At 45.9% G+C, this 14,826-nt stretch overlaps 1 protein-coding gene across 3 annotated transcripts in view; it reads right to left on the reverse strand.

Annotated features, from left to right (window-relative positions):
• The window catches only part of MAGI3 (membrane associated guanylate kinase, WW and PDZ domain containing 3), a 1,411,302-nt gene that overhangs the window by 388,497 nt on the left and 1,007,979 nt on the right, over window positions 1-14,826 (reverse strand). For all 3 annotated transcript variants that reach the window (XM_078644434.1, XM_078644433.1, XM_078644435.1), the window contains one exon: window positions 5,343-5,374. In XM_078644434.1, the coding sequence (XP_078500560.1) occupies window positions 5,343-5,374 (32 nt within the window). The remainder of the gene's footprint in view (window positions 1-5,342; window positions 5,375-14,826) is intronic.

The following is a 14,826-nucleotide window of genomic DNA, read 5'->3' on the forward strand; positions in this document are numbered from 1 at the left end:
CTCACACTACAAATCACAATAACACATAAAAGCTATAAAAATACACAATTCACTTTTACAACAACTACAAATTTCACCCGGGTGACTGTTTTTAAACACACCCTCTCAGAAGTTAGAAACATTGTTTTAAAAAACAAACACACATTATATAACTTGGATAATCCCATAGGAATTTGCCATATTGTTGTTATTGAACGTTTATATGAAATACAGTCTTCTTCATCGTAATTACAGACCTCCCCCAAGCCACTTTACTGAACTTTACCATTGTCAGAGCTACTAGGATTATACATCAGTAAGCAACACATTATGCAGCATGGGTATTTAAAATATGTGCGAAAAGGGGAAAATTATATTGCATAGAATTTTTCTTTGTACAAATTAAGTGGCAACGTGATGAATGCATCAATATGCAGTAAATGCTGCAGCCATCGCATTGCATACATCCAGTTGGCCGTACCAATATTTTATCATCATTTTATTCATGAAAGGTAAACAAAATTTAAGTGTTCTAATTCTAATCAGAGTCTATTATTAAAAAATCAGCCTTTTCAAGATAACCACCAAATAAACATGTATTATAAAAAATACATAATTGGTGATATGTCCCCCTAATTGCCATTCTGGTAACATTTACAAACCGCTTAGCCTTTGGTCTAGTTGCTTATCTGCTTGTGTCGTCACCAGATCCCCTTATTGCAAAATAGGTCAACAATTTAACAATTTTGCATCCTGATATTAAATATATCAAATTTGGGGCCCAATAACACTTTTTAATTAGAGGAACTGTACTAATAAATGTACATTCACACATTACTAAAGCATAGAAAATTGATATGAGAAAAAAAGGTGTTTACTGCTCAGCCGAAAGAGTCTTCAACAAAACATAACGTCATCCATCATGGTTTGGGTTATATAGCTAATATTCCTTCAAAAACAGAAATACTTGAAAAAAATGTCACGGCAAAACCCATGACTTACTCCTCACTCTATACAGTGGTAATCAATCAATCAATCATTTGTATAGTGTGGCAAATCTCCCGTGAGGGTCTTGAGTCGCTTGAGCTGAACGCTGCTGCGTGGAGGTAGTTTATTCTAACAACCAGGTATTTAAGTCTCTTCTGAATTGTTGGAGTGACGGTGGGGTCCTGAGGTGCAAAGGGAGGTTGTTCCAAGCCTTGGCTGCCAGGTGCGAGAAATAGCACCCTGTGTTGTTGGTTCGGCGGATCCATGGGGTGTCTGCAAAGTAGAGGGAGGCTGAGCGGACGTGTCTGGATGGTTGGTGGAAGGTTAGGTGATTATTTATGTATGCTGATCCTCCGTTGTGCAGGGCCTTGTAGGCCAGTGTAGTTTCTTGATATGGGGTGTGATGAGGGTCCTTCTAGGGAGTTCGACTATGAGTCTTGCCACTAAGTTCTGTATTGTTTGAAGTTTCTTCAGGAGGAGAATGGTGATTCCTAAATTATGCGCATTTCCGTAGTCCAATATGCTAGTGATGAGGGCCTGCATGATGGTCCTTCAGGTGTTTACTGGGAGCCAGCCGAAGATGTTGCGGAGCATGCGAAGGGTGTGGAAGTAGGCGGAAGAGACTGCGCTGACTTTTTTCTTCGTGGATAGCTTGTTATCCAGGATGATGCTGAGGTTGCGAACGTGGTCTGTGTGAGCCAGAGGGCGTTCACCAGGAGTCGTTCCACGGGGAGGACAGAATGACTCATTGTGAGAGAGAGAGAGGGTGAGCTTGACTCATTGGAGTAGGCGATGATGTTGAGTCTGTGTGATTTGACGGTGTCGACCGGGGGGGTCATGTAGGTGTAGAAGAGAGTCAGGCTGAGGGATGCTCCTTGGGGGACTCCGCAGATAATCATCTTGGGTTCTGAGGTGAATCCTGATGTGGTGGAGTCTGTTGACCAGGATGTGGTGGGAGACTGTCAAATGCGGGGGACAGGCCCAGGAAGATGATGGCTGTGGTTTCCCCATGGTCCAGGAGAGCTCTAATGTCGTCAGTGATTATCAGGGCTGTCTAGGTGCTGCGGTTAGTTTTAAATCCATATTGGAAGCAGTCCAGGAGGTTGTGGTCTTCTAGGTGTTTGAGGAGTTGCTGGTTAATCACATTCTGGAGGACTTTTGCTGGGTGAGGGAGCTGTGAGATGGGGCAGTAGTTCTTCAACTTTTACAGGAGGGTCCTCACTTCAGCATGTTTCCCATCCTCAGGGAGGAGGCAGTGTGATGGAGGTGTTCACGACCTTTCTGAGCTGGTTGCCAATTGTTTTGCTTCCGAGGTTGAAAACGTGGTGAGGGTATGGGTTTGTGGGTACCCCAGAGTTCATGATGGGGGTGGTGTCAAGCATGGTGAGGAGATCCCAGTGGGTGAGAGGGTGTTCGGCGTTTGTGTTCATGGGTGTGACCTGGTTGATGCGGTCTGTGGATGAGGGATGGCGTTCAAAGTTTTCTTAGATGTCCACAATCTTGTTTTGGAAGAAATCTTCAAGGCTGCCGCACAGTTCCTGGGAGGGGGTGATGTCGTTTATGACCGCTGCAGGATTGGTGAACTCCTTCACAATAGCAAAGAGTTCTTTGCTGTGGTTCACGCTGACTTCTGCTAGGTCATTCTTCTTGGTTTCTTTCAGGAGGTGGTGGTACTGGTTGGGAGCAGCCCTGTAGGCGGTGCAGTGTTCTGGCTTTTTGCTGGTATGCCGCTTCCTTTCGAGTTGTCAGCCGTTGCATTTAGTGGAGTGTAATTCCTCAGTGAACCAGCTTGCTCTTTTGCTTTGCTTTTTGCCCTTGGGTGACTTGGCGGGGGCAATGACGTCGGCACATTCTGTGATCCACAGGGCAAAGTTCTTTGCTGCTTGTTTGGGGTTGTGTGTTGGGGCTGGGAGTTGGGAGCAGACTGATTCGTTTCACTGGTCGTATGATCTCTTTTTCTAGTCTGAGTGTTGATCTGAGGAGTCGGTGTAGTTGGGTCCTGCGATAGTGAAGTGTACACTGTGGTGGTCAGACCAGGTGAGTGGTGTATTGTGGATGTATCTGACTCGGTCGCTGGAGGTGAACATGGGGTCAAGCATGTGATCTGCTGTGTAGGAGGGGTCAGTGAACAGCTGCTTGAGTCCAATTTTGCTCATGCTTTCCAGGAGATCGGTGGAGTTGGCGTTGCTGGGGCAGTCAAAGTGGAAGTTGAGGTCCCCTAGGAAGATCTAGTCCTCAGAGTCAATTGCTCGCGGGGCGATGATTTCCAGGATGGTGCTGCCGAAGCTGGGGCGTGGTCCTGGTTGTCTGTAGGCAAGGGTACCTCTGATGGTGCATTTCCCATCTGCGTGGAGTTGGAAGTTGAGGTGTTTCATTACAGGTGTTGAGTCGTCGGGGATGTTGTGCAGCGGATGGTGTCCCTGTAGATGATGGCGATTCCACCTCCGTGCATGTTGGTTCTGTCCGGGTGTGCTGTCTTGTAACCTTCGGGAATGGCGGTGGTGATGTCCGGTGCAGTTGCAGAGTGGAGTTAGGTTTCTGTGAGAAAGATGACGTTCGGGGTGAGGGAGGAGATCGTGTTCCAAAACTAAGTGGTGTGTTTCCCGAGAGAGCGTGTGTTGAGTAGGATGCACTGGAGTGTCATCGCAGGGGTCTCAGTTGAAGTAGCATGTGCGGACGCATTGGCGTTGTTGTTGGTGTCGTCGGTTGTTTCAGTGCTGAAGGCATAGTGTCGGCAAGAGCATGGTCCTTTGGTGGTCCGTGGGCATGTGCATCAGTAGAGATTGTTGGTGCGTCCGGGTGGGGTCCAGGGCAGGAAGGTTTTCGGAGATGTGGCTTCTTTGGGTGGAAGAGCCAGGCGTTCTGGCATTGGGGGCAGTCCAGGCATGGAAGGGCGCAGATGGGCTTGCCTTTGGCATATTACATTCAGCACATATACATGTATGTTTGGGTGCTTTAATTGCCCTAGATGGAGTGGTACAAAAACATTTTTTCAAAGGAAACCGTGAAATGTGGAAAATATTTCACAGCTATTTGTGAAACACGGATTTTATTAAAGTGACTAACACATTTTGCGCTTTGATCTTGGGTACATACCTTGTTCAATCAATTCAACACAAACGCATTGCATAAACCATCATGGTCGGACTGAAACCAAAATGGGCTGCATTAGCGTATCAAATAGCTTTAAAAAAAAAGTCCCATGTTTACAAATAGGGCAGCTTTGAACTTTTAAATACGTATAGATGTTTAGTAAGGAATGGGAGATTGCATGTATTTGTACTAGCTACAGGCACGGTAGGTGGTAATATCAGGGAAATCAACAGTAAGAGCCGACCTACCATGGTACAAGACAGGTACACAAATCTCCAAAAAACATAGCCACACACTGGCGTGCCAGGCCAGCCCCTCAGGTACTGCCTGATTGCCCTATAGGTCAGTCCAACCAAGTAAACCATACATGCAGAGTTGAAGGAGGAGAGGGTTGTGTCATTATACACTGAAGGCTTTTCGTTTCATGACCAATGACCCCTCTCTCACCAAACATATATAATAAATAGAAAATTACATTCAGGACTTCTCCTAATATACTCTATATCTGATTTATGAAAAACATTGTGCATACCTTTATTACATCTTTTACACATCTAACAAAGAACAAATGGCTAATGTGCAAAGTATTCTGCTGTAAAAGATGCCACAAACCATGTGACTGCGATATATTCACCACAGATTGGTGGACAAGACATTCACAATTATTAACGTTTGAACCATCGATTGTAGGACAAGACATTCACATATTTTAAAGTTTGAACTACAGATTGCAGGAAAAGACATTCACATCTATTAACGTCTGAACTACAGACTGTAGGACAAAACATTCACATCTATTAATGTTTGAACGACAGATTGTAGGGCAAGACATTCACAACTATTAACGTCAGCACCACCGATTGTAGGATAAGGCATTCACATCTACTAACGTTTGAACCACAGATTGTAGGGCATAGACATTCACAACCATTAATGTTTATTTCAACATGTTTTTAATGATTTTTACACATATATTCATCAACGCTTTGTCATTACAGGGTGGCAGCCCAAACTGGCTGTGTTGTAGACACTACAGTTACACAGTAACTGTTAGGCTGTCCCCCTATCCACTGTCCCGCTAAGAGAATAAGAATGAGTGAAAATAGAGGTTAAGGGAGAGAGAAGAGATCGTGAACAATAGATTGTAGGACATGACATTGACAACTAATAACGTTTGAACCACAGATTGCAGGATAAAACATTCTTATCTAATAACATTTGAACCACATATTGTAGGGCAATACATTCAAAACTATTAACATTTGAACCATGCAAGCACTTACCACTTTTGTAGCTTTAGTTGGTGAAGGCGGACCTGCGGGAAATGAAGGGAAAATATTTTAGAGTTCAGCGCAAGATGACTGCCGATTAAGAAGCACTTCCCAGAGTACAAATATTCAGCATTAACACCAAATTGCTCTGTATAACACAAGTGAGAACTGACATCACGTGATAAGTCGAATCCTTGATGCCATAGCTGGTAATACGGCAACTGGTGTAAAATCTTTACATCTGTTTGTAGATGATGGAGGTGAAAAAAAAAATGCAGATGCCACAAAACCCCACGAGGTGAATAAGTAACTTGAGAAGTAATCAGGTTTATACTGAAGTGGCATGAAAATGGACTGTGCAGAGTAAACATTTACACCAATACTAGTGACAATCAAACGATCTACCGTTAAATAGTCCGCTGCCATCTAATGTTTCATAAGACGAGTCAGTCTCACAATTCTGCGAGTTTGCTGAACTCTTCGTGCTGCCATGGCCTAGCCTCACAAAATCTTGGGAGGCTGAGTCACTCAAAATAATTATAATTCAGCAATATCAATGAAACAATATCAGGTTATGCACTCAACCAATATTCATTTAAGTCGTCCCAAAAGAGGTAGCTGCAAAAAATGGACGTGACTAATGCGACTTGTGCACAATGAGATCAAGCCTTAGCTTAGAGTAAAATCTCAGGGACCACTATTCATGACACAGACATTTCTGACTTGGGGTGCTCTCACAAAAGCAGCAGCATAGCTACTCATCCATGTAACAACTGCTTGATTTAACTTGAATCTCGCAACCCAAACCACTGCCCTCGTATCTATGCACGCATTAGACGGGAGGACTACATTACAGGACACAATGACACCACATATACTGTTACCAGGGTCATATGCCAACCCAGGACCCTAGGAACAACCTATTTAGTCTAGGGATGCTGGTTTGTCCTCCGTTCTCAGCACCAAACTTTCCTATGCAGTACATGTGCATGCAGTATCCGCATCAACACAATGCACACGGCTATGGGCATGACCCAATGCCCTGGCAGCCATTAATGATTTCCCTGGTCTGTGCGGGTCCAGAGAGGCACCACCTGGCGAACAACATTTTTGAGGCCCTATCAATGAGCGTTGTATGCCCTGCAAATGCCAGAAATATAATATAACCCAATCAAAGATTGACTGAGGACAACATTGACCACTAGTGCCTGGAAATTGATCACAACACACCCTCCTCCATTAGGACCAAAAACACTTTGGCTTGCGTGCTGTTCTTCTGAGTTAGAAACAGTGGTGGAATGATAAGCTGCTATGGAACTGCAATGGCAATGCCCTTGACTAATGAATGAGGAAAAACATAGAAACATAGAAATTAAAATGCACCACTGATAATTAATTTGAACTTCCAGACAATGGATACATTTTTTTCCCTGATGTCAGGTCAGGATTCACCAAACCCTACCTTAACTATTTTGGATGTTCTCTAGGCTTTTTGATTTAATTTCACAATGAAAGGAGAAAAACGTTTTGAACAAAGCATCCCCTCCTCATCATTCTTAATTGGCTTTCCTATAGTAGCGCAGATTAGTTTTAAAATGCCTCCTTCAGTCGCAAGCCATATGCTCAGGCTACCTGAAACGCTTGACACAAAAGCAGTCTAGCTGACCTGGGAGACAGTCCTTTACGAAATCTGACTCTCTTCTATCAGAACCTCTGCATTACAGGAAACAAAGAACTCTTGCCTAATGGTTCTTGAGAATTGCTCCAAAGCTACCCAAAGATACAAAACACCCCCCCCCCAATCCAAACTAAAACTTTCTTTGAGTCAATACAAACAAATGTTCCAAAACTCTCACAATTACTCAAGCATTATTTTAACTGTATTACTAGTTGTACCAGTAAAAACCTAAATAAGTGTTACTGTTGCCGATAATTTATGTTCGTCATTTCCTGAAAACAATGTTGACAAATATCATATGCTATTTTCTTGTGTTAAAGTTTTTAATTTATGGACAGAAACAAAGTATACAGGAAATTATATTTTTAAAAATTACGTACCTCTCACTTTCTCAAATGTATTATTGGGTTCTCTTTTGGACAATACTAATATTAATAACTATAAAATATTACATCTTTTTTATTTTGATTATTTTTCAGAAAATGTCCTCATGTGGGAAAGGGTTTTCTAAATTGTTCTAACCATGCTTTTGCAAACAATGTTGAATATCATTTCGTATTGTACCTAAAAAATAAATAAAGAAAATAAAAAAAAACAATGCTTGTACAAGGGGAGCTGCACAAACCACAGAACTGATAGTGGGTATGCTTTTTCCATACAAAATGTAATTAAACTAATACTTTCTGGTCATTAGCCATTTTTTAACAGGGAAATCTACCTGTAGTCAACGTTCTTATTCTTAAGATGGACTTCCTAAACCTCCATAAAATATTTATTCAAACTCGCTGCCTTTCGTTGGCCAGCTTCAATGCATTTTATTCCTCCTTCTCTCATTTCTTTATAAATAAATGTTTTTATAGTTAAGTTCCTTTTTTTTTTAATCACACCACTGTCCCCCTTTTGGGTTTTTCGATATCTTCATTTGAATTATTCAGTTTATAAATATTTTGTGAATTCATTATAATTTAAGTGTTCCATTTTATAGTCTTCAACTACCGGTTTTATTTTAAAACAAATGAATTGTCACATCGATTCTGCCTCTCTGCATGACCACAAAGGACCAGATATGCAGCCACTTCCCTGTTCCTATGCATATTTGTTAATTGTGTATTGCACACTGGCCTTTTTCTGTTGTCCATTGAGCCAGGGGTTATGTTCGATTCTTTTCATCACTTTCAAAATCTCTGTCATCCCTGCGGGTTAGATTTATGCTATAAAAGCTAAGCATGAAGGAACTAGGCACAGCATAAAGATAGCTGAAAAATGTGGTATTTGAATGCTTGGATTTCGACTTTATTGTATAAAAAAATTACATATATGAATTCCAAGCAAATACAGAAAAGTTAAGGAAAGGCTTGATTTATGTTCTGTGGTGAATATCTATTCTAAGGAAGGAGATGTTAACGCTGTTAGAGCAGTATGCAGAATAGGAATGTGCAGTAAGAGATCAGACTGTTATATACTTGTGCAGAATGTGCCACTGGGACCGCCTTTGTCTCTGCTTGCCTGTCTTATACGACTGGCAACGGAATATTTAATAATGGACATCCGTCTCTGTATCCTCGTGTACTCTTCCGCTGCTCTGTGGTCCTCTGCACGTCACCACCAGGCTGCAGGTCTGCTTTAGTGGACGGAACCCTAAAGATGAAGTTGGTGATGAAAGGAGGTGAAAACAATCCCCTTTTGTAGGCAGACACTAAATTGCCAAATGTGCTTCTCGTTGTCGATACCCAAACAAATGGGGGTTATAGTCCCCATTGGTTGGAAGACAGTGCTGACACTTCACGTCTTCATTCATCTGCCTTAAAGTAAAGATGCACCTTACAAACTGTCAGCAGAAGACATCGCTCACATTCGAGATATGTCCTAGTCTTTTGAAGTTTTATATCCTGAAGCAGTATCCGGTTCAGAATACTGGCTTCTTACTTTAGGGTCCTCCTCAATGTGTTTTTCTGCCATGACAGGAAAACAGTTTCCCATCTCTTCCATCTTGAGTTGTATTTGTGATACTTTAATACAATTTATATAATTAGGTCTGTTATTATCAGGAGTGTGCTTGAACTGCTGGTTTAGTTTATGTTTAACTTTAGCAAACAAGCGCACAGGTCTCATTTAAAATCTTTTAAAACTATTAAATATCTTTTTCACAGGCGTGGCTTGGCGCTAGCCAAGATGGCCGCATAACAGGAAGAGCTCCGAGGCGGCCCACCGGCTATCAGCATAATCCGCCTATCATCCGCCCGACTCTATGAATCAAGGGTCACCGGAGTGCCGATGTGAGGAGCGCCTGGGGCCGAAGCGAGCCCGGAAAAGAACGTCCCTAGAGGCCCGGAGGAAGGAGCGTTAGGTCTGCGAGTGGCCCGCCAGGAGACCACAGACCCAGCCTTCCAGTGGTAGAATGAACCGGACTGGAGGTGAGACCGTGCAGACACATGGGTGCAGGCGACGTACTCTGAACCCCCTCAGCACAACTTGCAAGGAGCGACTCACGCCTGGGGCCGAAGTGAGGCCGAAAAAGGACATCCATAGAGGCAGGTCGGAGGAAGGGGTGGCGGGCCTGTGAGTGGCCCGGCAGGATGCCGCAGACGCCGGCCTTCCAGCTGAAGATTGAACCTGCCTGGAGGTGAGACCCTGCAGACACCAGGGTGCGGTCGACGTACTGCAAACTCCCTTCCTCCTCGGCACACCTTGCCCCAGTGGTGTGAGAGGGCACCGGAAGGTGCTGAAAGAGCTTCACGGGCCTATGCAGAGGCCAAAAACGACCCAGTGGCTTGCCTTATCCCTGGCCAGGGGGGGATGGGCAGCCACATATGGATTCACTAGCACAGGGAGCCGAACTAGAGTCCCCTGTGTATCTCCCAATGTGAGAGGGGACTCGGCCGAGGGTTGCGGGAGCCGCGGGCCGGGAGGTAACCTGGCCAGACTGACAGGCAGTGGGAGTTGGCAAGGCCTGACACAGTCTTCCCCAGTGGGATCGAGTGGCAGGAGGGGAGGGTCCGAGAGAAAAAGGCAAAGACATGTTGCCCTGCTTGCCGGACGTGGGGAGAGGCAACGGAAGAGTAGGAGAGACCGGTTGGTGCACGTCAGGCACTCGCTACACAGAGGCCGGGTGAGATGTGTGGGGGACAGAGGCTAGAGATGCGGAGGAAGATTGCCCCGACCAGGTGAAATCCCAGAGCCCGGAACGGGGAGAGTATCCTGGGCGATGCAAGCTCATACAGGACTGTGGGCTGATTGGTGAAACAGTGCTCTTTGGAGAGACTGTGGTATCAAGCCGGTGAGGGGAAAAGAATCGTTGGCCTTGAGAGAAAGGCTCTCTCCAGGTCACATCTCCATTTATTGGGGGCCATAGAGGCACCCCCACTCGCTAACTCAGCAGGCAACTTCATGCAGAACTGAAAAGGGATTGGTGCCGGGACAGAAAGAGCAGACCACACACCCCCACACACACACTTTGGAACGACGTGCGGCCCAAGGGTGCCACCCCCGGACCAACAAGTTGGATAAATACGCGTTAGCCAGGAAGACAATAACAGAAGGCGCTACAGCACCAGAAATTCAAGAGATGGCGGAACAGTCACTATTGAGGTGACGTTCCTGCGGGCAGACATGAAGAAGACCTCAGAGAAGCACGCTGTGGCAGAAACAAACATTAAAGAACTGCAATCCGCCACCAAGAAAATGGAAGAACAGATACAACAGCTCACACATCACCACAAGATAATAACGGCGAAGTTGGAAGATCAAGAAGGGCGGGCTGCAGAAACAACATTAGGGTGGTGGGCGTTCCGGAGGGTGCAGAGGGCCCCAGTGTGGATCTGTTCCTGGAGGACCTCATAGTGAACCATGTACAGCCCAAAAGACACTCAACCTTTTTCTCAGTGGAAAGGGCACACAGGGCACCAATACCACCGTCAAAGCTGGGGACCATCCCAAGGACTATTATTGCACGGACCTCTAATTATCGAGATTGTGACACAATTTTACAAGTCGCTCATATCAAGGATGACTTGCCATATGAAAATACTATAATCCATTTCGTCCCAGACTTCACTTTCATGGTCAAAGAGGCACATTCCAAGAGGTCAAAAGAGCACTGCGGACTGAGAACATCAAATATACTATGCTCTTTCCAGCCAAATCAGGGTGCTAGACAACGGCAAGTCTTGGTACTTTACATCACCTGATGAGGAATGGGGCTGTAGCTGGAAGAAGGGAGAACAGGCAACAAACAACCGTGACAAGAAAACACCCGAAGACGCAGGGACCCAAAAGACACAACCAATCAATCAGGGAATTATAAGCGCACCACACACCCATGAGGGTCTCAGGGCGCTGAGGTGGGGGGGGGGGTGGAGAGACAGCAGTTCCGTTCAGTCGAAGAGCCAGGTCTTGAGCGCCTTCCTGAAGGTGTTCAGGGAGGGGACGCATCTGATGCCAATAGGGAGCTCGTTACCAATCTTGGCCGTGATGTAGGAGAAGGTTCTTCCCCCTGTTCTGGCTCTGTGGAGGCGCGGGGTTTCGGCGAGATTGGTGGAGCGTAGGTTTCCTTTGGGTACGTGGAAGGTGATTCTCTCGTTGAGGTATTGAGGTCCTATATTGTGTAGGCGTGGGTGTGTATCTTGAAAGTGACTCTTTTCTCGACAGGGAGCCAATGGAGGTTCCGTAGGTGTTGGCTGATGTGCTCATGTAGAGGGATGCCGAGAACGAGTCTGTCTGCAGTGTTCTGTATCTTCTGGAGCTTGTGGAGTAGAGACATGTTGATACCGGCATAGAGGGCGTTTCCGTAGTCCAATTTGCTGATTATGAGTGCGTGGGTGAAAGTCTTTCTTGACTCCGGAGGGATCCATTTGAAGGTCTTTCGGCAGATGCGGAGGGTGTTGAAACAGCTGGACGGGACGGCGTTGACCTGCGTGTTCATGGAGAGGGAGGTGTTCAGTACGATGCCGAGGTTTCTGGCATGGTCCGTGGGGGTCGGAGGGCTGCAGAGTGCGGTAGCCCACCAGGTGTTGTCCATGCTGATGGGGTGGTTCTGAGTACGAGGATGTCTGTCGCCACAAGAGCAACACAGTGAAAGCTCAGGGAGAAGCCCTCTTCTGCTCCTGAGCCAGAATGAAAGAAAAAGTCAGGGGAATAGCAGGGGGCACATCTGGAGGGCCACGGCAAGAAGAGAAGTGGTACTGATCACAAGAAATAGTGGAAACATTGAGAAACATGGCTGTACACAGATGCCCTTCACATTTGTAGGGAGTACAGAAGTAGGGTCCTCAATAACGTCGTGCTAAAGGGCAAGTATCAAAACTGATAAAGGAAGGTGAGCGGGAGGGCTGCCCTCGGATTACATGTGGCAGCGCTACCCAACCCCAGTTTATAGACTAATGGTTCCAGTTGGGCGACAGGCGCTCTGCAAATTGGGGACGTGGGTAGTTTAAAACTACAGAGCAGGGTAGCAGGGTGGAGGGTCATCAGGAATGGGGTTGTTTTATAAAGTTTAAAAGTTATGGTTATTTTATGGTTCATGCAATCCACTTCTGAGAACACTCCAAGCACATTATGTAGGGCAATTGCACCGGTACAAGGGGGCAGGGCGGGCACGCAGGAGGGGGGATGGGATGCCAAATTTTCAATTTCTGACATGGCACCACAATCCACGGCTACACTGAAAATCATGACATGGAATTTCAATGGTTTGGGTGACAAAATAAAGAGGAACATGGTTCTACAGTACCTTTGTAGGCACTCCCCTGACCTTGTCTTCCTAGAGGAGATGCACTTACGAGGCAACCACTACTTAGCACTCAACAGGTTTGGGTACACCCTTCGAGCCCACATGGCTTTCACATGTGTCTCCCAGTGAGTGGCGATAATAACAAGAAATGCAGTAAGTCTCTTGACAAATTGTATTTGGCAGGACCCGCTGGGTTGGTTTGTGGGGATAGCTGGGACGTGGGAGAGGTGGAATTTGAACATGTGCTCCATTTACATTCCACCAAAACTCCATGGGGGGACTATCCCTGAGCTTAGAAAAACACTGTTAGATATGCCACCAGGTATACTAATATTGAGAGGGGACACGAACGCAGTGATGATCCCCGATCTCGATCGGACCACGGAGATAGTCCGTGGTGGGAGGCCAGCCACCCTAAGGTTGTTTACAGAAGCGATGGGCCTCTCGGAACTCTGGAGACTTCACAACCTGACCAACAGACAATACACACACGTTTCGGCAGCACATGGTAGCGGGGCACAGCTAGACCACCTCTTTATACAATCCATACACGTGTGACATTTCGGAGGGATGCAACATAAAGCAAGGGGCATATCTGACCATTCTCCTGTAGAGGTCCAATTCCAGGGTCCAATTAGAGCCTATTCCTTACCACCATGCCTAGCCCCCTGGTAGTTTAAAGACAAAGACTCTCAAGAAAAGTTTAGAGAACGAACGCAACTGTACTTTAGTGAAAACTCTGGGTCAGGGGCATTGGGCAGTACCCTCTGGGAAGCACACAAAGCAGTAGCCCGGGGTTATGTGCAGGCAGAGGAAAAAGAGGAGAGCCATGGGCAAGAAACTGTAAAGTGATAGATGCCCTAGAGAGATCACTGCTATACAATGGGGCAGATGGCCCTGAAGTGAGACAGAAGATATGCCTCAAACAATAAGAATTGAGAGACAGAGGAAGTTGCAGCACACAAGCATGCAGTAGCCACCCAGAGACGGCTATACGATTTGGGAGATCAGACTAACAGGCTTTTGGCATGGTTGGAAAGGCGAGATAGGGAGCGGAACTGGGTTGCTAGGATTCGAGAGACAGACTGTAGGGTACGAAGCTCAGGCAAGGATATAGCTGAAGCCTTTGCATCCTATTATGAAACTATACCAACCTGCAACAACTAGGACAGGAGAGGAGAGTGCTGAACTGCTCAGAGAACTCTCTCTGTTAACACTCACAGGAGGACCTGGAAGACATAGAACAAGACCGTAAGGAGGAACTACTAGAAGGGGCCATCCGAGACCTGCAATCGGGAAAGACTGCGGGACCGAATGGGCTGCCAGCGGAATTATTTAAATGTTTGGCATCAATGGTGGCACAACCGATGATAGATATGTTTCATACTGCTCTTCAGGAGGAGAGCCTACATGAAGACCTGAGAATGACCATGATTGTGGTCATGCCAAAGAAAGATAAACCATAGAAGCAGTGTGGCTCCTATCGGCCCATTTCCCTACTCAATTTCGAAACAAAGGTTCTTGCAAAGGTACTATCCAATCGACTCAATCCCATTATCTCCACAATAATCTACCCAGACCAGATGGGATTTATGTTCCAGAGAAGCACCAGGCTGAATCTCCGGCGCCTTTATGGTGTAATGCATTGGACGGCGACGAACTCAACAGGACCTGCGCATGGCGTTAGACAGCATTGAATGGCCCTACTTACAAGAGATCCTGACTAGGCTGGGCTTCGGCCCCAAATTCTGTGCTTGGGTCCGCCTGCTGTACCGCGACCCAATGGCTCGAGTAAACAGATCGGTCTCCAGATCTTTTGCACTGAACAGGGGCAAACATCAGGGGTGTCCCCTATACCCCATGATCTTCGCAATGATGATGGAACCACGCTCTGCGTGAGTCCGGAAGGACCGATTGATTCGAGGTATTGACGTGGGGGGCAAGTGGGAGGAAGGTATTTTCTTACATGATGATAACGTATTATTATATGTGAGCAGACCCAGGCAGACAATCCACAGAATTATCAACAGTAACAGTCCAGATAAACCCTTTGACCTCACCCAGCTTCCTCTTCACATCTGGTACACGAC

This window comes from Lissotriton helveticus, chromosome 5_1, assembly GCF_964261635.1.
Source record: "Lissotriton helveticus chromosome 5_1, aLisHel1.1, whole genome shotgun sequence".
NCBI lineage: Eukaryota > Metazoa > Chordata > Amphibia > Caudata > Salamandridae > Lissotriton > Lissotriton helveticus.